Raw genomic sequence first — 23,531 nt, forward strand, 5'->3', positions numbered from 1 at the left:
TTCCACAGCTCAGATCACTAGCCTTGGGATTTGACTTACTTAGTTTACAGCAGTGGGGGCAGGAAGGGTATCCTTTATTCTGAGTGTCCCAGGTTTTCTCTTTGCACTTCAGGCAGATGTTATGGCCACACGTCAGTGTTGTTGGGTCAGTAAACATCTCCTTACACACTGAACACTCCAGTTCATTTTTCAGACTGGCTGGCAATTCCCTTCAAGAAAGAGAAAGTTAAACTCACATTACTTTTTCCCAAACATCCTCAGAGAATCCACAAAACACAAAACATGAATTTGACCTGGATCGTCAACCTGTCTGGTGACTAGTGATGGTCATGTTTGGGAGAACTCATGGAGAAGCTTATGATAGTTTTGTCAGGTGATAGATATGTAAGTATCGGAAAAGAAATACCTTTCATTCAATTTGTAATATGCAAAAGAAGTGCACATAGAAGAAAGTAATGTTGTATAAGCACATCTCACATGCCCAATGCTCTACTCCTCGGACGTCAACCATGGCCAACGGGGGACATTGACAAGGATATGTGTGTGTGTGTGTTGGGGGGGGAGGGGGGGGAGTCCACTAAAACTCCAAATGCAGGGTGTTTACAACAACACATTTTGACACACCAATGTGTCTTTGTGAAATCTCTATACTGGCAACGGAAGGGAAAGGCACTTAGAAAGGGCCACGCCTGTTCATGTTAATTTCAGCAGGGTCATAATTTGCGTATGACCAGGGCCAGATTAGGCCAAGGCCCCCTAGGCCATGGCCTAGGGCACCACAGGAGTTAGGGCACCAAGGCAGCACGCTAAACTGGTGCAGCATTTGCAAGCTTGCAAATGCTGCAATGCAGGGAGATCAGGCAGGCGCCCGACCGCAGTACTCTGCTGCTAGCCGCCTGTGCAGTGGCCACCTTACTCTCTGTGCACGTTTACATTGTGGCCGGCAGCTATGGACTTGGGCAGTATTGGAGACGGAAAGGAAAAGAAAGCTTCTGCACTGGAGATGAGTGGAGAAATGAGTGACACTGATTGCTGCTGTGGTGTGAAGGTGAGCTGGCTACCTATACAGAAAGGGCGGGTGGGAAAAGGAGGGATTAAGAGAGTCATCTGGCTACCTATACTGGATTGAAAGGGAGGAGGGTTCATCTGGCTACCTATACTGGGGGGTCATCAGGCTACCTATACTAGAGGGAAGGGGGAGGGATCATCTGGCTACCTATACTGGAGGGAGGGGTCATCTGGCTACCTATACTGAAGGGGCGGCTGGTGACAGTGGCCTTGGGCAGTAAAGAGTACAAATCCGGCCCTGCGTATGACCCCATGGAGACCAGAGTGAGAAGCATTGGGTCATGTTTGAAACACAATTAAAAAAAGGGAGAACCTTGTCAATAAAACCACAATCCTAGATTTACCTTTAAGCAGGATTTCTTTAACCACTTAAAGAGAACCAGAGAGGAGGACAGAAAAGCTTTTATACATACCTGGGGCTTCCTCCAGCCCCATACGCACGGATCGCTCCCACGCCGCCGTCCTCCGCTGCCTGGATCTGCCGATACCGGGTCCCGTCATTACCGCCAGTCGGCCGGCGGACGCGGCCAATTGTCCGCATCACAGGGGCTCCCTCCATACACTTACGCTTGCTGCTGCCTACTGCACAGCCGCAATGCGTAAGGGTATGGAGGGAGCCCCTGTGATTTGGCCGCGTCCCCCGGAAGTGACGGGACCCGGTAGCGGCGATAGAGGAAGTGGAGGATGGCGGCGTGGGAGCGATCCAGGCTTATGGGGCTGGAAGAAGCCCCAGGTATGTATAAAAACTTTTTCTCCATTCCTCTCTGGTTCCCTTTAAGGACCACAGTCTTTTCGCCCCTTGAGGACCAGAGCCTTTTTCTCCATTCAGACCACTGCAGCTTTCACGGTTTATTGCTCGGTCATACAACCTACCACCTAAATTAATTTTACCTCCTTTTCTTGTCATTAATACAGCTTTCTTTTGGTGCTATTTGATTGCTGCTGCGAGTTTTAGTTTTTATTATATTCATCAAAAAAGACATGAATTTTGTCAAAAAAATGATTTTTTTTTTACTTTCTGTGCTGACATTTTTCAAATAAAGTAAAATTTCTGTATGCATTTTTGTCCAAATTTATTGTGCTACATGTGATAAAAAAACAAAAAATACATTCAGTGTATATTTATTGGTTTGGGTAAAAGTTATAGCGTTTACAAACTATGGTGCCAAAAGTGAATTTTCCCATTTTGAAGCATCTCTGACTTTTCTGACCACCTGTCATGTTTCATGAGGTGCTAAAATTCCAGGATAGTATAAATACCCCCCAAATGACCCCATTTTGGAAAGAAGACATCCCAAAGTATTCACTGAGAGGCATGGTGAGTTCATAGAAGATTTTATTTTTTTGTCACAAGTTAGCGGAAAATGACACTTTGAGACAAAAAAAAAAAAAAAAAAAAGGTTTCCATTTCTGCTAATTTGTGACAAAAAAAATGAAATCTGCCACTGACTCACCATGCCCCTCTCTGAATACCTTGAAGTGTCTACTTTCAAAAATGGGGTCATTTGTGGGTTGTGTTTACTGTCCTGGCATTTTTGGGGGGTGCTAAATTGTAAGCACCCCTGTAAAGCCTAAAGGTGCTCATTGGACTTTGGGCCCCTTAGCGCAGTTAGGCTGCAAAAAAGTGCCACACATGTGGTACTGCCGTACTCAGAAGAAGTAGTATAATGTGTTTTGTGGTGTATTTTTACATATACCCATGCTGGGTGGGAGAAATATCTATGTAAATGACAATGTTTTTATTTTTTTTTACACACAATTGTCCATTTACAGAGAGATTTCTCCCACCCAGCATAGGTATATGTAAAAATACACCCCAAAACACATTATACTAATTCTTCTGAGTAAGGCGATACCACATGTGTGACACTTTTTTGCAGCCTAGGTGCGCTAAGGGGCCCAACGTCCCATTCACAGGTCATTTTGAGGCATTTGGTTTCTAGACTACTCCACATGGTTTAGGGCCCCTACAATGCCAGGGCAGTTTAGGAACTCCACAAGTGACCCCATTTTAGAAAGAAGACACCGCAAGGTATTCTGTTAGGTGTATGGTGAGTTCATAGAAGATTTTATTTTTTGTCACAAGTTAGTGGAAAATAACACTTTGTGAAAAAAACAATAAAAATCAATTTCCGCTAACTTTTGACAAAAAATAAAATCTTCTATGAACTCGTCATACACCTAACGGAATACCTTGGGGTGTCTTTTTTCTAAAATGGGGTCACTTGTGGGGTTCCTATACTGCCCTGGCATTTTAGGGGCCCAAAACCGTGAGGAGTAGTCTCGAAACCAAATGCCTCAAAATGACTGTTCAGGGGTATAAGCATCTGCAAATTTTGATGACAGGTGGTCTATGAGGGGGCGAATTTTGAGGAACCGGTCATAAGCAGGGTGGCCTCTTAGATGACAGGTTGTATTGGCACTGAAGTGCAGGAAGCGAAGTGTAATAAGGCAACAGCGGGCTGTCCGCGTCCGCATCAGCAGCGCAACCGCCCGCATGGTCGCATGCGGAACGTGGAGAAACGTACGCGTCCGCAGCGGTAGCACGATCCGCCGTTCAGTCACAGACCTCTCGGCGTACTCCACGTCGAGGCTGCACTCCTGGAACACCTTCACAGGCCTCATGGCATGCTGCTCGCCGAGACACCTCTCATGACAGTCTGGACCCCGTAGGGGCCGCGCGCGTGTGCAGTAGAGCCTTTTATACTCTTAGAAAGAGAGTCAGCTGACCAGCTGGTCAGCTGACCTTAGCAAGGTCCTTGAGCTGTGCTGCAAGGTCCTTGAGCCAGGTTGTGATTGGTTGAATGGCTGGGCGGGTGTGAGGAAACGCGGAAAAGCTGCCGTCTCTCGAGGTGAGGCGGCTGTTTCCGCGTCCAGCATGGCGTCACAACGCGGAAAAAACGCCGCATGCCGCATGGGCAGTGCGGCGGAATCCGCATTGGTAACGGCGGAATCCGCATCAGAGGCGGCCCCCGCATTAGATTCATTGCATGACAGTACTGGTGTGGCTGGGACTGATAGTCCACCAAGATTCAGACTTACACGCGCGCGAGCACAGAGGCAGAGTTTAAATAGCAGTTAGAAGGGTGTCGGCTGACCAGCTGGGTCAGCTGACAAATTCCACTGCTCCCATTGGACCAGCTATTAGGGAGGTCCTGGAAAGGTCCTAGAGTATATATACTGCTGGTTGTTCACTTGCTCTTTGTCTGGCGTGCAATCACACATGTGGGAGCACCCAGATCCGTAGTCAGATCCGTAAGTGTGCCGGGACCAGCTGGAGCTGTAATCCTACACTTAGCTAGATTCTGTTGATAGCTAAAGTACTAGTTTGATTGTGATTATCTGTTATGACTTTTGCCTGCCTTGACCACCCTTCTGAACTCTGATCTTGTACCTCGTTATTTCTGATACTCTGTTGCCGAACCCCGGCTCGTTCCTTGACTATGCTTCTGCCTCCTGATTTTGTACCCCAATATATCTGATACCCCGTTGCTGAACCCTGCCTGTACTTTGACTCCGCCTTTGCCTCCTGATCTTGTACTTTATCTGTCTGTGTGTGTACGACCTGGCTTGTCCGACCTCGAGAACCGACCTTACCGTTAGAGGCGGTTCCTCGCTCTGTTAGCGATCCTCCCTCCTGAGGGTCACTTTCAGATATACCTTCCTACTGTCAGTCTGACTCCTCCCGTCTTGGAGAGCTCAGGTCTGCGGAAGGAATCTGTGCAGTACTCCTTGCTGCATTGAGGCCTTGTCCTCTAAGTGTTACTGTTACACTAAACACTACACTCTACTCAGGTGAACAGAGGTTAGTTTGTATATCGGATTATCGGTGAGACTGCAGATCACTTATAATCTGGTATATATCTGTATTTCCGGTGATACTGCAGATCACCGGTAATCAGATACTCTCTGCACCCACCGATCGTTACACCCAAATTAACAAATTTCCAGGGATGAAAGTGTTGCTGAACAAATATAGTAACGCACACAGGTCTATAATGACTTTTGTGTTTCATGCGTCAACCTCAGGTGCTCCTGCTGTGCAGCCATGTTGGAGGCGTTAGGTGACATTGGGCCAAACCAGGGTTCATGTACAGGGGGTACCTGACCAATATGTGGAATATTCTGATGTATTCTGTCCCAAGGCTGCAGACAAGTTACCCCCACATCGCCCTTTCGATTGCCCCATTGATATACGTTCAGGTTGTATGCCTCGGGGTTATTTGTACAATTTATCTGGGCCAGAGAAATTGGCTATGCAGGAATATATCCGTGACAATTTAGCCAAAGGCTTCATCCGGCCGTCCCGATCGCCTGCTGGAGCAGGTTTCTTTTTCGTTAAAAAGAAAGACGGGGGCCTGCGGCCCTGTATTGATTACCGGGGACTAAATAAGATCACGGTAAAGAATCGCTATCCGTTACCCCTGATAGACGATTTATTTACGCAGGTCACCGATGCTAAGATCTTCTCAAAGCTGGATTTACGGGGCGCGTACAACCTGGTGCGCATTAGAAAGGGCGATGAGTGGAAAACGGCCTTTAACACGCCAGACGGGCATTACGAGTATCTGGTGATGCCCTTTGGGTTATGTAATGCCCCGGCCGTTTTCCAGGAACTCATCAACGAGGTCTTCAGAGAGGTGTTGGGGAGATTTGTGCTGGTCTATCTAGACCCTAGTTTCTCAACATGCGGTACGCGTACCCCAGGGGGTACTTCTGATGGTTCCAGGGGGTACTCGGGTTTGATATACTTAACCAAGAATAACAAATTTTGAGTTTTAAAAAATGATAAATTTTATATAAACAACACCAAAATAGTATTTTAGATAGTATTTTAGATATTTAAAAGCAATAGTTAAGGCTTGGAAATTGTTTGGTACCAATTATCATGTACTATAATTGAATATATATTTGTCAAGGGGTACTTGTGATAATGTTTACTATGCTAGGGGGTACTTGGTGAATTCAGGGTTTTAAAAGGGGTACATACCAATAAAATGTTGAGAAACACTGATCTAGACGATATACTTGTTTTCTCCAACAACCTCTCTGAGCACAGAATGCATGTGAAATTTGTACTCAACAAATTAAGACAAAACTCACTCTACGCTAAGATTGAGAAGTGTATTTTTGAAGTCACATCTGTCACCTTTCTGGGGTACATAATTTCCACCACGGGCCTGTCTATGGACCCCGCCAAAGTCTCCGCTGTTTTGGAATGGCCTCAGCCGGTTGGGTTGAAGTCTTTACAGCGGTTTTTAGGCTTTGCGAATTATTATAGAAGGTTCATAAAGGGGTATTCCACGGTTATTGCACCCCTCACCTGTCTTACGAAAAAAGGGGCAGATACCACCCACTGGTCTCCTGATGCATTAAGTGCTTTCTCCACTTTAAAAGATTTGTTTTGTTCCGCACCCATCCTGAGACATGTAGACACCTCTTATCCTTTTATTGTTGAGGTAGACGCCTCGGAGGTTGGGGTAGGGGCTGTGCTGTCTCAGCGGTCAAGCTTGCAGGGAAGGCTACACCCTTGTGCGTATTTCTCTCGTAGGTTCTCTCCGGCAGAGAGAAACTACGATATAGGCAACAGAGAGCTCTTAGCCATTAAACTTGCCTTTGAGGAGTGGCGTCACTGGCTGGAAGGAGCAGAACATACAATTACTGTATACACGGATCACAAGAATCTAGAATACATCGAGGGGGCTAAGAGATTAAGTCCCCGTCAGGCTCGATGGTCTTTGTTTTTTTCGAGGTTCAGGTTCATAATTACGTATACCCCGGGTAGCAAGAACATTAAGGCAGATGCCCTGTCCAGATGCTTTGAGTTGGAGACAGCACAGCCTTCTGCCCCAGAGACCATTGTCCCACAAAATTTGGTGCTGGCCGTAACAGAGACTTGGGAAGACTGGACAGAGACCTTGAGTCCTTTTCAGCAGGATGTCCCTGAGGGGAAGCCTGAGGGGGTTTTATTTGTGCCTCTGCCATTCCGTCTCCGGGTGCTACAGATATTCCATTCACACAAGAATGCGGGACATCCTGGGGCATCTAGAACGCAGGATCTTGTGGCCAGGTGCGCTTGGTGGCCGTCTCTGGCAGCCGACTGCAAAGAATTTGTTAAGGATTGTGCGGTATGTGCTAAAAGCAAACCCTCCCGGCTGGCACCTGTAGGGAGGTTGCAGCCTTTACCCACCCCGAGTGAACCATGGACCCACTTGTCCATGGATTTTGTGGGTGAGCTTCCCAGATCAGAGGGCATGTCGGTCATTTGGGTGGTAGTCGACCGCTTCAGCAAGATGGCCCATTTTGTGCCCTTGAAAGGACTCCCCTCGGCCCAGGAATTGGCAGACTTGTTTATCAAACACGTGTTCCGGTTGCACGGCATTCCGGAAAACATAGTGTCCGATCGGGGAGTCCAATTCGTATCTAAATTCTGGAGGGCATTCTGTCATCAAATGGGCATGAAGCTGTCATTTTCATCAGGCTACCACCCACAGACCAACGGTCAGACGGAGAGGGTCAACCAGTCGTTAGAGCAGTTTTTGAGATGCTACGTTGCAGAGGCGCAGAATGACTGGGTCAAATTTCTGCCCTTTGCAGAATTTGCACAAAACAATTTGAAAAGTTCTTCCACTGGATTTTCTCCGTTCCAGGTTGTGTCTGGAAGATTGCCCAAATTTTCACCGTTACCAGTGGCCTCCACTCCGTTTCCAGCTCTGGAGGCTTGGCAAAGGTCTTTTAAAGACATTTGGCGGACGGTGAGAGACAGTTTGGAAAAGGCGTTTCTGAGTCAGAAGGGTCAAGCTGACAAGAAACGGTCTTTGGAGTGGAGATTCCAACCAGGAGACTTGGTTTGGGTATCCACACGTCACTTGGCCCTGAAACAGCCCTCAGACAAGTTGGGTCCCAGGTTTGTCGGGCCTTTCCCGATAGCCAGAAGGATCAACAACGTCACTTACACTGTTGATCTTCCCGCCAGCATGCGTGGGGTAAGGTCCTTCCACGTATCCCTGCTTAAGCCAGCAGTCCATGTGGGTCCCACTCCTCCTCCTCCTGTGTTGGTGGATGACCAACCTGAGTACGAGGTAGAAAAGATTTTAGATTCACGCGTTGTACAAAACTCGGTACAATATCTCGTACATTGGAAAGGGTACGGCATTGAGGAGAGACAATGGGTACCGGGGAGTCGCATGCATGCGGACAAATTAAGGAGGGAATTTCACGCCTTACATCCCGAGAAACCTGGTAGGAGTTGTCCGGAGTCCACTCCTCGGGAGGGGGGTACTGTGAGGAAACGCGGAAAAGCCGCCGTCTCTCGAGGTGAGGCGGCTGTTTCCGCGTCCAGCATGGCGTCACAACGCGGAAAAAACGCCGCATGCCGCATGGGCAGTGCGGCGGAATCCGCATTGGTAACGGCGGAATCCGCATCAGAGGCGGCCCCCGCATTAGATTCATTGCATGACAGTACTGGTGTGGCTGGGACTGATAGTCCACCAAGATTCAGACTTACACGCGCGCGAGCACAGAGGCAGAGTTTAAATAGCAGTTAGAAGGGTGTCGGCTGACCAGCTGGGTCAGCTGACAAATTCCACTGCTCCCATTGGACCAGCTATTAGGGAGGTCCTGGAAAGGTCCTAGAGTATATATACTGCTGGTTGTTCACTTGCTCTTTGTCTGGCGTGCAATCACACATGTGGGAGCACCCAGATTACGTAGTCAGATCCGTAAGTGTGCCGGGACCAGCTGGAGCTGTAATCCTACACTTAGCTAGATTCTGTTGATAGCTAAAGTACTAGTTTGATTGTGATTATCTGTTATGACTTTTGCCTGCCTTGACCACCCTTCTGAACTCTGATCTTGTACCTCGTTATTTCTGATACTCTGTTGCCGAACCCCGGCTCGTTCCTTGACTATGCTTCTGCCTCCTGATTTTGTACCCCAATATATCTGATACCCCGTTGCTGAACCCTGCCTGTACTTTGACTCCGCCTTTGCCTCCTGATCTTGTACTTTATCTGTCTGTGTGTGTACGACCTGGCTTGTCCGACCTCGAGAACCGACCTTACCGTTAGAGGCGGTTCCTCGCTCTGTTAGCGATCCTCCCTCCTGAGGGTCACTTTCAGATATACCTTCCTACTGTCAGTCTGACTCCTCCCGTCTTGGAGAGCTCAGGTCTGCGGAAGGAATCTGTGCAGTACTCCTTGCTGCATTGAGGCCTTGTCCTCTAAGTGTTACTGTTACACTAAACACTACACTCTACTCAGGTGAACAGAGGCTAGTTTGTATATCGGATTATCGGTGAGACTGCAGATCACTTATAATCTGGTATATATCTGTATTTCCGGTGATACTGCAGATCACCGGTAATCAGATACTCTCTGCACCCACCGATCGTTACAGCGGGCTGTTTGAGTCCAGCACAGTATAAAAGCAGGCATTCTGTCAGTTGCAAGTTGTCTGCAGTCAGCGAATACTTGTGTGTTAGCACTCAGACCCTAGTCAGATCCCAAAGTGTGCTAGAACCAGCTGGAGCTGGGGATCCACACTTAGCCAGATTCTGTTGATAGCCTAAAGTACTAATTGCATTGTATATTGTGTATGATCTTTTGCCTGTTACCTCTTTATTCTCTTGTCTCCTGATTTTGTACTTCGCCAGCCCGTACCGTTACCGACTATTGGCTTGGCTTCTGACTTCCCTTGTGTTTCTCGATTCTGTACCTCTGCTCATCTGATTTCCCGTTGCTGACCTTGGCTTGACCTCTGATCTTGATTTCTGTCTGTCGATTCGGTACTTCCTTGCTAGTTCTGATACCGAACCATTTTCCGTTGACATCGCCCCCTTTAGTGGTTCTCCACTAAAGGGTTTACTTTGCTGAGTTCTTCTTGCGGGGAACTCAGTAACTCCTCAGCATACCATTACTGCTGAGGAACGCTATTCTGCGTTCTTTCCTAGTCGCAGAATCGCACACACTGCCCTTCCTTCCAGAGGTCTCCATCCCTCTGAGTTAACGTCAGTGTGGTGGGTTTTCCACAAGTTATTATATCTGTACCTTGTGTTTTCCAGAGTACGCATAAATATTTGTATTATTGGTGATGCCGCAGATCACCATATAATCAAATATATCTGTATTACTAGTGATACTGCGGATCACTAATAATCAAAAAACTCTGAAGTGTGTGCACCTAACACCACATCATTACACGAAGGATCTGAAAGTGTGGGGGGTGATCAGGAGCCCCCAGGGCAGGAGGCAGCCTGTATAATACGCTTTGTATACATTACAAAGCGTATTATACGCTTGTATGGCGGCGATCCGGTAGCTAGTAACCCGCCGGCGCTTCCGAACGGCCGGCGGGTTACTGCGCGAGGAGGGCGGAGCCTGTCGCCAGCGGCTGATCGACGCAATTGCCGCATAACCACGCTCGCCGCCGATGGGCGTATTGCGGTCGTTTGGGCCCAGCCCTTGCCGCCGCCCATCAGCTGTGGGCGGTCGGCAAGTGGTTAAAGAGACTCTGATTTTTTTGTTTTGTTTTGTTAAACAATCATCTTCAGCATTAATGCCTACGTTGAATCGCCCCACGGCAGATGAGTAATTTATTACCAAGAAATCGACCTGCAAAGTTCCACGACTTTGCAGGTCGCAGATTATGCTGCCCTGGAGAGGCTGAGCTTTGTGCTGTAGCTCTGCCTCTCCGCAATCAATCTCCTCGGATCTCCGCCTCCTCCCCGGCCCCTCTCAGTAAAGAAGACAGAGGGGCGGGGAGAGGCGGCGATAAGCAGAGATTGACTGCAGAAGAGGCAGAGCTACAGCCTAAAGCTCTGCCTGTTCAAGGAAGTAAAGCCCTGCGAGTCTGGGATCTTTGCAGGGCTATTTCTAAGTAATAAATCACTCATCTGCCGTGGGGATGCGGCAATTCTACTTGGGCATTAATGCTGAAGAGGATGGTTTAACAAAATAAGGTAAAAAAAAGCAGCCACCTCTGCCGAAAATCTGGTGCGCATACAGATTGATGCATTGGTCAGCAATTAGCCCAGAGCATCAAATCTGAGCACTGGCCAAGAGCATTGCTCTCCCCACTCAACCCATCCGGCATGTGATGCACAATGCTTTGTTGACCTCCTCCCTTCAATATAGCACCAGAATGCATTGCTAGCCTGTATAGCCTTGGCCCTGCAATGTCCCCCCAAGGGGATGAGTCTCAATCCTTACTGGGAAACATGCCTCATACGTGTATACAAGATTTAACACTAGACTGGTGGGTCCAGAGCCAGGACAAGGTCCTCCAGCACCCAAGGCTGAGACACCAAAGGGCGCCCCTCCATCCCTCCCACCCCAGCCTTCACACACTGATTGCTATTAGATTAAGAGGCACCCAAGGGCCCCCCAGCACCATAATCTCTAGTTATCTGGCTTGCAGTTACTGCCATGCATTCCCTTTTCTTATTTCTCTCTGCTTCAAACAATAAGGGAATGATAGCTGAGTGAACTGTGTGCCCCCTCCTACACTGGAGCCTCTCTCGCCTCTGCCCCGGCCCTGAGCGGGTCAGCATCTTCCTGCCCCTCCCTACTACCTGCAAATGTCCACTACTTTCTTACTATCTGTAATCTGTACATCAGGCCTAATCTGATCAGTGCTCCCTTTTATATGTTCCCCTCCTGAAAAGACATGATGTGTAGATAAAAAAATAAATAAAAAATCACACATAGGCAGGTCAGATTATATACTGTAGATCTGTATATAATGCTATCTGGCGTGAAGTAAAATGGAGAGGGGCAGAAATTAATGAAAAGTAACTGAAAGAAAATAAATATTTTCAAACAGGAGTGATCTATCAGTATAGAGTTACCAATCAGTTTCTGCATCCTCTTCCTTGATTGGTAGTTCCATTGCAGGCTGAGATTCCGCACCTGCCAACCAAACAGAAGCAGTTTAGAGAATGTCATGATGTGGGAAAGCATAGGCCAACTATCACAAAAATATTGTGTGTATATATAGAGTATATATATAGTGCTGCCCATAATTACTCATACCCCTGGCAAATTTTGACTTAAGGTGGCCATACACTGGTCGATTTGCCATCAGATCGACCCACAGATAGATCCCGCTCTGATCGAATCTGATCAGAAAGGGATCGTATGGCTGCCTTTACTGCAAACAGATTGTGAATCGATTTCAGCCTGAAACTGATTCACCATCTGCTGAGCTGCCGCTGCCCCCCCTCCCCCTGCATACATTACCTGATCCAGGCCTGAGTTCCCCGCTCTCCGCTGTCTTCTTCTCCGCTCTGGGCTCCAGGGATGCAGCTTCACTGTACTTCCTGTCTGGGGAATTTAAACAGTAGAGGGCGCTCTACTGTTTAAACTTCCTGACTGGACAGAAAGAAGCGAAGCCTGCCGGAGGCCAGCGGAGAAGGAGCAGCGGTGACAGCGGGGATACGCGCCGGCCGGATCAGGTAATGTATTGCTGCCAGCGTCGGTCGTCGGACATTCGAACGCCGCTATCAACGCACTCCCGACCCGCCGGGGATCGAGCGAAATCTTCCACACAGACGGATCGATGGGAACGATCGATTTTCAGACGGAAATCGATCGTTCGGTCAGCGAACAACAATAACGTTTTGGAGTGGCCCAACCAGAGTCCTGACTTGAATCTAATTAAGAATGTGTGAAGGCAGCTACAGATCAGGGTGATGGCAACAAGACCATCCAACCTGAAAGATTTGGAGCTCACTGCCTAAGATGAATGGGCAAAAATACCTGTGGAGACATGCAAAAAGCTGGTCTGCAATTATAGGAAGCGTTTGGTTGCTGTAATAGCCAATAAAGGCTTTTCTATTGATTATTGAGAAGGGTATGAATCATTTTGGACTGGACACTTTTTGCTCATATGTAAATAAAAACTGAGAAATGTTTTTTTTTCCACAATAATTCCTCTTGTACGTCTTATTATCTTTTGGGAGACACCTATGTCATTACCCGTCAAAAAATGACTTGCTGATTGAATAAAAGTAATTGTAAGTAAAAATTTGCCAGGGGTATGAATAATTATGGGCAGCACTGTAAATATATGTATGTATATATATATATATACTGTATATGTATACACTCACCTAAAGGATTATTAGGAACACCTGTTTAATTTCTCATGAATGCAGTTATCTAATCAACCAATCACATGGCAGTTGCTTCAATGCATTTAGGGGTGTGGTCCTGGTCAAGACAATCTCCTGAACTCCAAACTGAATGTCAGAATGGGAAAGAAATGAGATTTAAGCAAATTTGAGCGTGGCATGGTTGTTGGTGCCAGACGGGTCGGTCTGAGTGTTTCACAATCTGCTCAGTTACTGGGATTTTCACGCACAGCCATTTCTAGGGTTTACAAACAATGGTGTGAAAAGGGAAAAACATCCAGTATGCGGCAGTCCTGTGGGCGAAAATGCCTTGTTGATGCTAGAGGTCAGAGGAGAATGGGCCGACTGATTCAAGCTGATAGAACAGCAACGTTGCCTGAAATAACCACTCGTTACAGCCGAGGTATGCAACAAAGCATTTGTGAAGCTACAACATGCACAACCTTCACTACAGATAGGAAAAAGAGGTTTTCAATAAAGTCAGAATTTGGCATAAACAGAATGAGAACATGGATCCATCATGCCTTGTTACCACTGTGCAGGCTGGTGGTGTAATGGTGTGGGGGATGTTTTCTTGGCACGCTTTAGGCCCCTTAGAGCCAATTGGGCATCGTTTAAATGCTATGGGCTACCTGAGCATTGTTTCTGACCATGTCCATCCCTTCATGACCACCATGTACTTACCCTCTGATGGCTATTTCCAGCAGAATAATGCACCATGTCACAAAGCTCGATTTCATTTCAGATCAAATTGGTTTCTGGAACATGACAATGAGTTCACTGTGCGAAAATGGCCCCCACAGTCACCAGATCTCAACCCAATAGAGCATCTGTGGGATGTGATGGAACGGGAGCTTCGTGCCCTGGATGTGCCTCCCACAAATCTCCATCAACTGCAAGATGTTATCCTATCAATATGGGCCAACAATTTTAAAGAATGCTTTCAGCACCTTGTTGAATCAATGCCACGTAGAAGTAAGGCAGTTCTGAAGGCGAAAGGGGGTCAAACACTGTATTAGTATGGTGTTCCTAATAATCCATTAGGATATATATATATATATATATATATATATATATATATATATATATATATATATATATATATAAGCTGATGAACTGGTGTTGCCCGGGTATGTATTTGGCTGCTGTTGGTTCTGCCCACTTGTTCTAACCCTAACACAAACAGTCAATGACCAGATTTGTGAGCTTTGGGGTCCTTGGCATCCAAAATATGTATTTCCCGATTGAAATGAAACAAATTTGATTGGCTGTTTATGGCTCTACCCTCTTTTCTGAATTTAAATCCCAGACACCTAATGACCAACTGTACCAGGTTTGAGGTTTGTACCATTAACAGTGCAAGAATGGCAGAAATTTAAATATTACCACTGAAAATCAATAGGTGAATCTTGATTGGCTTTTGTAGGCTCCGCCCACTCTTCTGAATATGTATCCCAGTCACCCAGTAACCAATTGTGCAAAGTTTGAGAACCCTGCCATTTACAGTGTAAAAATGGCTGCAGTTTAAATTTTCCCAGTGAAATTTGTATTTGGCTCCGCCCACTTTTTGTAACCTTGACACACAGTCACTCGATGACCAAGTTTGTAAGCAAAATTGTGTTAATGGAAGTTGTTTATCCAGCAAAGAAATCTGATTGGCTGTTTGTGGCTCTCTCCCCTTTAGTGAATTTAAACACCAGTCACCTAATGACCAACTGTAGCAGGTTTGAGGCCTCTGCTATTAACAGTGTAAGAATGGCAGCAATGTAAATATTCCCCTTGAAAATCAATAGGTGAATTTTGATTGGCTGTTGTAAGCTCCACCCACTTTCCTGAATATTAATCCCAGTCACCCAGTGACCAACTGTGTAAAGTTTGAGAACCCTGCCATTAACAAGGTAAGAATGGCTGCAGTTTATATATTCCCATGTATAAAAATGTAGTTGTTGGCTCCGCCCACTTTTTCTAACCTTGACATACAGTCACTCACTAACCAAGTTTATGAGCTTTCACTGATATGAAACAAATCTGATTGGCTGTTTGTGGCCCTGCTCCCTTTTCAGAATGTGAACCCCAGTCACCCAATGACCGAGTGTACGGTTTGAGGCCTTTGCCATTAGTAATGTAAGAATGGCAACAATGTAAATATTCCCTTTGAAAATTAGTAGGTGAATTTTGATTGGCTGTTGTAGGCTTCTCCCACTTTTCTGCATATTAATCCCAGTCACCCAGTGGGGAGCTTTGTAAAGTTTGAGAATCCTGGCATTAACAATGTAAGAATGGCTGCAGTTTATATTTTTCCATGTAAAAAATATGTAGTTGTTTTTGGCTCCGCACACTTTTTCTGACCTTGATATACAGTCACTCAATGACCAAGTTTAAGAGCTTTGGGGTACTTGGTATCAATCATTTGTATATTCCCATAGAAATTAAACAAATCTAAGTGGCTGTGGCTCCACCCTCTTTACAAAATTTGAACCCCAGTCATCCAGTATTAAGTTTGAGGCATCTGCTATTAACCGTGTACAAATGGCAGAAATTTAAATACTCCCCTTGAAAATCAATAGGTGAATTTCAATTGGCTATTGTAGGCTCCACCCACTTCCCTGAAGATTAATCTCAGTCACCCAGTGACTAACTGTGCAAAATTCGAGAACCGTGCCGTTAAAGAGTAACTGTTAGCCCCCAAATTAAAAATTTAAAACACTATTGCAATGTTTTATTTATTATATAAGTGAGCCAAAAAGCCAATGTAGAAGTTAAAAATCAATCTAATTTTGTTACTATGTAACCTTTCCCCCCAGCTCCGGACGCAAGCCGCATATCAGATACTGTAGCATGCAGAGCATGCCTATGTCTGGCCGACCCCCCTCTCCCCCCCAGGACCAGGTGCCGATCTATTCGCACCACAAACAGCTGACCGCTCTGACAGGGAGAGAGAGCGGCAGCACTTCCAGAGCAGCACCGCAGAGCAGCCGGCGCCGTGCATCTCTCTCACATGTGATTCTCTCACATGTGACTCGGCGGCGGCTGCTCTGCGGTGCTGCTCTGGAAGTGCTGCCGCTCTCTCTCCGTGTCAGAGCGGTCAGCTGCGGTGGGGAGAATATATTGGCACCTGGTCCTGGGGGGGAGAGGGGGGTCGGCCAGACATAGGCATGCTCTGCATGCTACAGTATCTGATATGCGGCTTGCGTCCGGAGCTGGGGGAAAAGGTTACATAGTAACAAAATTAGATTGATTTTTAACTTCTACATTGGCTTTTAGGCTCACTTATATAATAAATAAAACATTGCAATAGTGTTTTAAATTTCAATTTGGGGGCTAACAGTTACTCTTTAACAGTAATAATGGTTGCAGTTTAAATTTTCCCAGTGAAATGTGTTTTTGGCTCCACCCACCTTTTGTGACCTTGACACACAGTCACTCAATGACCAAGTATGTGAGCTTTCAGGTTGCTGGCATCAAAAAATGTGTAAATGGAAGCAGTTTATCCACCAAAGAAATCTGATTGGCTGTTTTTGGCTCTGCCCCCTTTGGTGAATTTGAACCCCAGTCACCGAATGACTGACTGTAGGCAAGTTTGAAGCCTCTGCCATTAACAGTGTAAGAATCGCAGCAGGTTAAATATTCCCCTTGGAAATCAATAGGTGAATTTTGATTGGCTGTTGTAAGCTCCACCCACTTTCATGAATATTAATCCCATTCACCCAGTGACTAAGTGTGCCAAGTTTGAAGCCTCTGCCCTTAACAGTGTAATATTGGCTGCAGATTACATTTTCACATTGAAAATTAATGGCTGAAATTTGATTGCCTGTTTTATGCTCCACCCACCTTTCCTGAATTTGTAACCTCGGTCACCAAGTGACCAATCGTACCAAGTGTGGGGACTCTGGTTTGAGTACTGTGAGAATGGCAGCCTTTTACATTTTTCCATTGACATGAATGGGTGAAATCTGATTTTCTGTTTGTAGCTCCGCCCAGGTGTGTGTGTGTGTGGGTGGGGGGGGGGAGGTACACGAGACCCCCAGAACATATCATCCCAGGTAGTAAGAGGTCTGCATACCAGGTTTCGTTCAAATCGGTCAAGGCATTTTTGCGTGATGGCGGCACATACATACCTACACACACACACACACACACACACACACACACACACACACACACACACACACACACACACACACAATTGTAAATATATATATTTATATATATATATATATATATATAGAGAGAGAGAGAGAGAGTACAGACCAAAAGTTTGGACACACCTTCTCATTCAAAGAGTTTTCTTTATTTTCATGACTATGAACATTGTAGATTCACACTGAAGGCATCCAAACTATGAATTAACACATGTGGAAGTCTAGTACACAACCAAAAAGTGTGAAACAACTGAAAATATGTCATATTCTAGGTTCTTCAAAGTAGCCACCTTTTGCTTTGATTACTGCTTTGCACACTCTTGGCATTCTCTTGATGAGCTTCAAGAGGTAGTCACCTGAAATGGTCTTCCAACAGTCCTGAAGAAGTTCCCTTCACTTGTTGGCCCTTTTGCCTTCACTCTGCAGTCCAGCTCACCCCAAACCATCTTGATTGGGTTCAGGTCTGGTGACTGTGGAGGCCAGGTCATCTGGCACAGCACCCCATCACTCTCCTTCCTGGTCAAATAGCCCTTATACAGCCTGGAGGTGTGTTTGGGGTCATTGTCCTGTTGAAAAATAAATGATGGTCCAACTAAACGAAAACCGGATGGAATAGCATGGTGCTGCAAGATGCTGTGGTAGCCATGCTGGTTCAGTATGCCTTCAATTTTGAATAAATCCCCAACAGTGTCACCAGCAAAGCACCCCCACACCATCACACCTCCTCCTCCATGCTACAAGGTGGGAACCAGGCATGTCGAGACCATCCGTTCACCTTTTCTGCGTCACACAAAGACATGGTGGTTGGAACCAAAAATCTCAAATTTGGACTCATCAGACCAAAGCACAGATTTCCACTGGTCTAATGTCCATTCCTTGTGTTCTTTAGCCCAAACAAGTCTCTTCTGCTTGTTGCCTGTCCTTAGCAGTGGTTTCCTAGCAGATATTCTACCATGAAGGCCTGATTCACACAGTCGCCTCTCAACAGTTCTAGAGATGTGTCTGCTGCTAGAACTCTGTGTGACATTGACCTGGCCTCTAATCTGAGCTGCTGTTAGCCTGCGATTTCTGAGAATGGTGACTCGGATGAACTTATCCTCCGCAGCAGAGGTGACTCTTGGTCTTCCTTTCCGCACGTGAGCCAGTTTCTTTGTAGCGTTTGATGGTTTTTGAGACTGCACTTGGGGACACTTTCAAAGTTTTCCCAATTTTTCGTACTGACTGAGCTTCATTTCTTAAAGTAATGATGGCCACTCGTTTTTCTTTACTTAGCTGCTTTTTTCTTGCCTTAATACAAATTCTAACAGTCTATTCAGTAGGACTATCAGCTGTGTATCCACCTGACTTCTCCACAACGCAACTGATGGTCCCAACCCCATTTATAAGGCAAGAAATTAAACCTGACAGGGCACACCTGTGAAGTGAAAACCCTTTCAGGTGACTACCTCTTGAAGCTCATCAAGAGAATGCCAAGTGTGCAAAGCAGTAATCAAAGCAAAAGGTGGCTACTTAGAAGAACCTATAATATGACATATTTTCAGTTGTTTCACACTTTTTGGTTATGTACTATACTTCCACGTGTTAATTCATAGTTTGGATGCCTTCAGTGTGAATCTACAATGTTCATAGTCATGAAAATAAAGAAAACTCTGAATGAGAAGGTGTGTCCAAACTTTTGGTCTGTACTGTATATATATATATATACATATATATATATATACAGTGGAGGAAATAATTATTTGACCCCTCACTCATTTTGTAAGTTTGTCCAATGACAAAGAAATAAAAAGTCTCAGAACAGTATCATTTCAATGGTAGGTTTATTTTAACAGTGGCAGATAGCACATCAAAAGGAAAATCGAAAAAATAACCTTAAATAAAAGATAGCAACTGATTTGCATTTCATTGAGTGAAATACGTTTTTGAACCCCTACCAACCATTAAGAGTTCTGGCTCCCACAGAGTGGTTAGACACTTCTACTCAATTAGTCACCCTCATTAAGGACACCTGTCTTAACTAGTCACCTGTATAAAAGACACCTGTCCACAGAATCAATCAATCAATCAAGCAGACTCCAAACTCTCCAACATGGGAAAGACCAAAGAGCTGTCCAAGGATGTCAGAGACAAAATTGTAGACCTGCACAAGGCTGGAATGGGCTACAAAACCATTAGCAAGAAGCTGGGAGAGAAGGTGACAACTGTTGGTGCGATTGTTCGAAAATGGAAGGAGCACAAAATGACCATCAATCGACCTCGCTCTGGGGCTCCACGCAAGATCTCACCTCGTGGGGTGTCAATGGTTCTGAGAAAGGTGAAAAAGCATCCTAGAACTACACGGGAGGAGTTACTGAATGACCTCAAATTAGCAGGGACCACAGTCACCAAGAAAACCATTGGAAACACATTACACCGCAATGGATTAAAATCATGCAGGGTTTGCAAGGTCCCCCTGCTCAAGAAGGCACATGTGCAGGCCCGTCTGAAGTTTGCCAATGAACACCTGAATGATTTTGTGAGTGACTGGGAGAAGGTGCTGTGGTCTGATGAGACCAAAATAGAGCTCTTTGGCATTAACTCAACTCACTGTGTTTGGAGGAAGAAAAATGCTGCCTATGACCCCCAAAACACCGTCCCCACCGTCAAGCATGGGGGTGGAAACATTTTGCTTTGGGGGTGTTTTTCTGCTAAGGGCACAGGATGACTTAATCGCATTAACGGGAAAATGGACGGAGCTATGTATCGTGAAATCCTGACCGACAACCTTTTTCCCTCTGCCAGGAAACTGAAAATGGGTCGTGGATGGGTATTCCAGCACGACAATGACCCAAAACATACAGCAAAGGCAACAAAGGAGTGGCTCAAGAAGAAGCACATTAAGGTCATGGAGTGGCCTAGTCAGTCTCCGGACCTTAATCCAATAGAAAACCTATAGAGGAAGCTCAAGCTCAGAGTTGCACAGAGACAGCCTCGAAACCTTAGGGATTTAGAGATGATCTGCAAAGAGGAGTGGACCAACATTCCTCCTAAAATGTGTGCAAACTTGGTCATCAATTGCAAGAAACGTTTGACCTCTGTGCTTGCAAACAAGGGTTTTTCCACTAAGTATTAAGTCTTTTATTGTTAGAGGGTTCAAAAACTTATTTCACTCAATGAAATGCAAATCAGTTGCTATCTTTTATTTAAGGTTATTTTTTCGATTTTCCTTTTGATGTGCTATCTGCCACTGTTAAAATAAACCTACCATTGAAATGATACTGTTCTGAGACTTTTCATTTCTTTGTCATTGGACAAACCTACAAAATCAGTGAGGGGGGTCAAATAATTATTTCCTCCACTGTATATATATATATATATAGTATCGGCAGTGGCGTACCTAGGGCATTTGGCACCCGGTGCTGGGTATTAAAAGACACCCCCCCTTAAAAATGGGCGTGGCCACAACGGGCAAAAAAATTGGGCGTGGTCATGACCGCATGAGGGCGGAGATAACTGTAATTTAAAGTATTAGCTAGTATAGTTGCCCCCAGTATAGCTAGTATAATTGCCCCCAGTATAGATAGTATAGTTGCCCCCAGAGCTGCCCCAGTATAGATAGTATAGTTGCCCCCAGTATAGCTAGTTTAGTTGCCCCCAGTATAGCTAGTTTAGTTGTCCCCAGTATAGTTGCCCCAGTATAGCTAGTATAGATGCCCCCAGTATAGTTGCCCCCAGTATAGCTAGTATAGATGCCCCCAGTATAGCTAGTTTAGTTGCCCCCAGTATAGCTAGTATAGTTGCCCCCAGTATAGTTGCCCCCAGTATAGATGCACCCAGAATAGCTAGTTTAGTTGCCCCCAGTATAGTTAGTATAGATGCCCCCAGTATAGCTAGTTTAGTTGCCCCCAGTATAGCTAGTTTAGTTGCCCCCAGTATAGCTGCTCCAGCAGGGGAAGAGCAGCGCTGGAAGGAGGGGTGACAGGGATAGCGGCGGGGAGGGGGGAAAGATCCCCCCTCTCCCTCACCTGGGTCCCCTCCTTCCGCCTCTCTTCCCCTTCAAATGACAGCGGAGGCAGCGGGCAACTTAGAGTAAGGGCGGGCGGGCGGGCAGAGACGACTACTCACTTTACGCCTGGCTGCGTTCCAGCAGCTGGAGTGCTCCGTCGCCGTCACGTGCCTCTTCTCCGCCTCCAATGCGTGTCACAGCATTGGAGGCGGAGAAGAGGCATGTGACGGCGACCCAGCGTTCCAGCTGCTGGAACGCAGCCAGACGTAAAGTGAGTAGTCGTCTCTGCCCGCCCGCCCGCCCTTACTCTAAGTTGCCCGCTGCCTCCGCTGTCATTTGAAGGGGAAGAGAGGCGGAAGGAGGGGACCCAGGTGAGGGAGGGGGGGGGGATCTTTCCCCCCTCCCCGCCGCTATCCCTGTCACCCCTCCTTCCAGCGCTGCTCTTCCTCTGCTGCGGCTGCATGGGGGGTCGTGGCCCCCTGGCTGGCTGTCACCCGGTGCGCCACGCCCCCCTGCGCCCTATTGTAGGAACGCTACTGAGTATCGGTTGCAGGTTGATATGTATCTACAGACAATGGGCAGTGCTATGGGAAGTAGAATGTCACCCCAGTATGCAAATTTGTTTATGGCCAGATTGGAGGAAAACTTCCTTTCAACTTGTGAAATTAAACCATGGGCTTACTTCAGATTTATAGATGATATCCTATTAATCTGGACAGCATCACGGGAAGAATTAATCAAATTCCACAAAAACTTCTCAGAGCACCACAAGAACATCAAGTTAACTCTCAACTTTTCATCCTCCCATGTCAGTTTCCTGGATACCTCAATTTATATACAAGATAGATTTTTAGAAACATCAATCCACCGTAAACCAACTGACCGGCATATTTACCTGAAGTGTGTAACGATTTGTGTCAGCAAGGAACAGAATTCTGATTATTAGGTGATCTGCAGTATCACCTATAATGCAGATATATACCTGATTATATGGTGATCTGCAGAATCACCTATAATACCGGTATATCAGAAGCTGATGTGACAACAAATAGCAATGTGTGATTGGTGCAACAGTAGTACTGATAGGTTTAGCAATACCTCACCAGAGGACCTGGTGGGTACTAACAGTACAGCGCCTCTCACCAGAGTCAAGGGCCCTCTGGTGAGAGTAGAGTGGTCAGACAGATCGGGTTGGCAACAGACAGGCAGGTGCAGTACAAAATTGGAAGGCAGAGACAGGAAGGTATAAACAGGCAGAGTCGGCAGCAAGATCAGATGGGCAGAGGTACAGAATCACTGAGCAGAAGAGTAGTCAGAACGAGCCAGAGTCATGCACAGATAATAACACAGTGATGAATAATCTTTAATCTTTAAGGCTATCAAACAATTCCTATCTTGTGTGAAATCCCCGGTTTCCTCCCGGATCAAAGCACACCGGAACTATCTAAGGGTCTGAGCACTAACACCAAGTATTTGCAACAGCAGACAAGTTGCAAGTGATTCAGCTAGGCTTATGAAGCAGAGGAGACCCCTCTGGCACGCCCCCTCCTATCAGCCAATGAGGAGTGGCGAGCGTCTCCTCTGACATCAGCCGACCGGCCGGTCAGCTGACGCGCCTCCTCCCCGCATAAAGGTCCTGTCTGTGCGCACGCGCACGCGACAAAGCAACCCTATGTGCAGCTGACAGACCTGTCCTCGGCGTGCTAGACGCCTGATGCACAGATATATTGCTAGACAGGGAGCTGGAGGCAGCCGCGGTGGTAGCGCTGTTCACCGCGGCTGCCTCTCCAACGTTTGATACAAAGTGGAATAGTTTCCACCCGGAACACACCAAAAAATCTATTGTTTACAGCCAGGCTCTGAGGTATAACTGAATATGCTCTAATTCAGAGGACAGAGACAGACAACTTATATCCAGGGCTGTGGAGTCGGAGTCGTGGAGTCAGAGTCGGGCAATTTTGGGTGCCTGGAGTCGGAGTCGGAAAAAAATGCACCGACTCCAACTCCTAATGAATTTGTAACTGTAATTAAAATAGAAAATATGATAAAATGTTCTATTTCTCAGATAATAGTCATTAAAAATAATGTATATATACAATATATATACAGTAATAGCTGTGCTTAGTCCACAAAAATGAAATAAACCAATCAAAATTAGTTACTTGTGCTGCTTCAATAAAGCAGTCCCCGTATTTTTAAGGTCAGA

At 46.1% G+C, this 23,531-nt stretch overlaps 1 protein-coding gene across 4 annotated transcripts in view; it reads right to left on the minus strand.

Moving 5' to 3' along the window:
- Positions 1 to 23,531, minus strand: part of LOC137524204 (uncharacterized) — a 624,050-nt gene that overhangs the window by 253,949 nt on the left and 346,570 nt on the right. For all 4 annotated transcript variants that reach the window (XM_068243802.1, XM_068243801.1, XM_068243800.1 and 1 more), the window contains 2 exons: positions 11,915 to 11,975; positions 40 to 209 (listed from right to left, as the gene is read on the minus strand). In XM_068243802.1, the coding sequence (XP_068099903.1) occupies positions 40 to 209; positions 11,915 to 11,975 (231 nt within the window). The remainder of the gene's footprint in view (positions 1 to 39; positions 210 to 11,914; positions 11,976 to 23,531) is intronic.

This window comes from Hyperolius riggenbachi, chromosome 7 (assembly GCF_040937935.1).
Source record: "Hyperolius riggenbachi isolate aHypRig1 chromosome 7, aHypRig1.pri, whole genome shotgun sequence".
Classification (NCBI taxonomy): Eukaryota; Metazoa; Chordata; class Amphibia; order Anura; family Hyperoliidae; genus Hyperolius; species Hyperolius riggenbachi.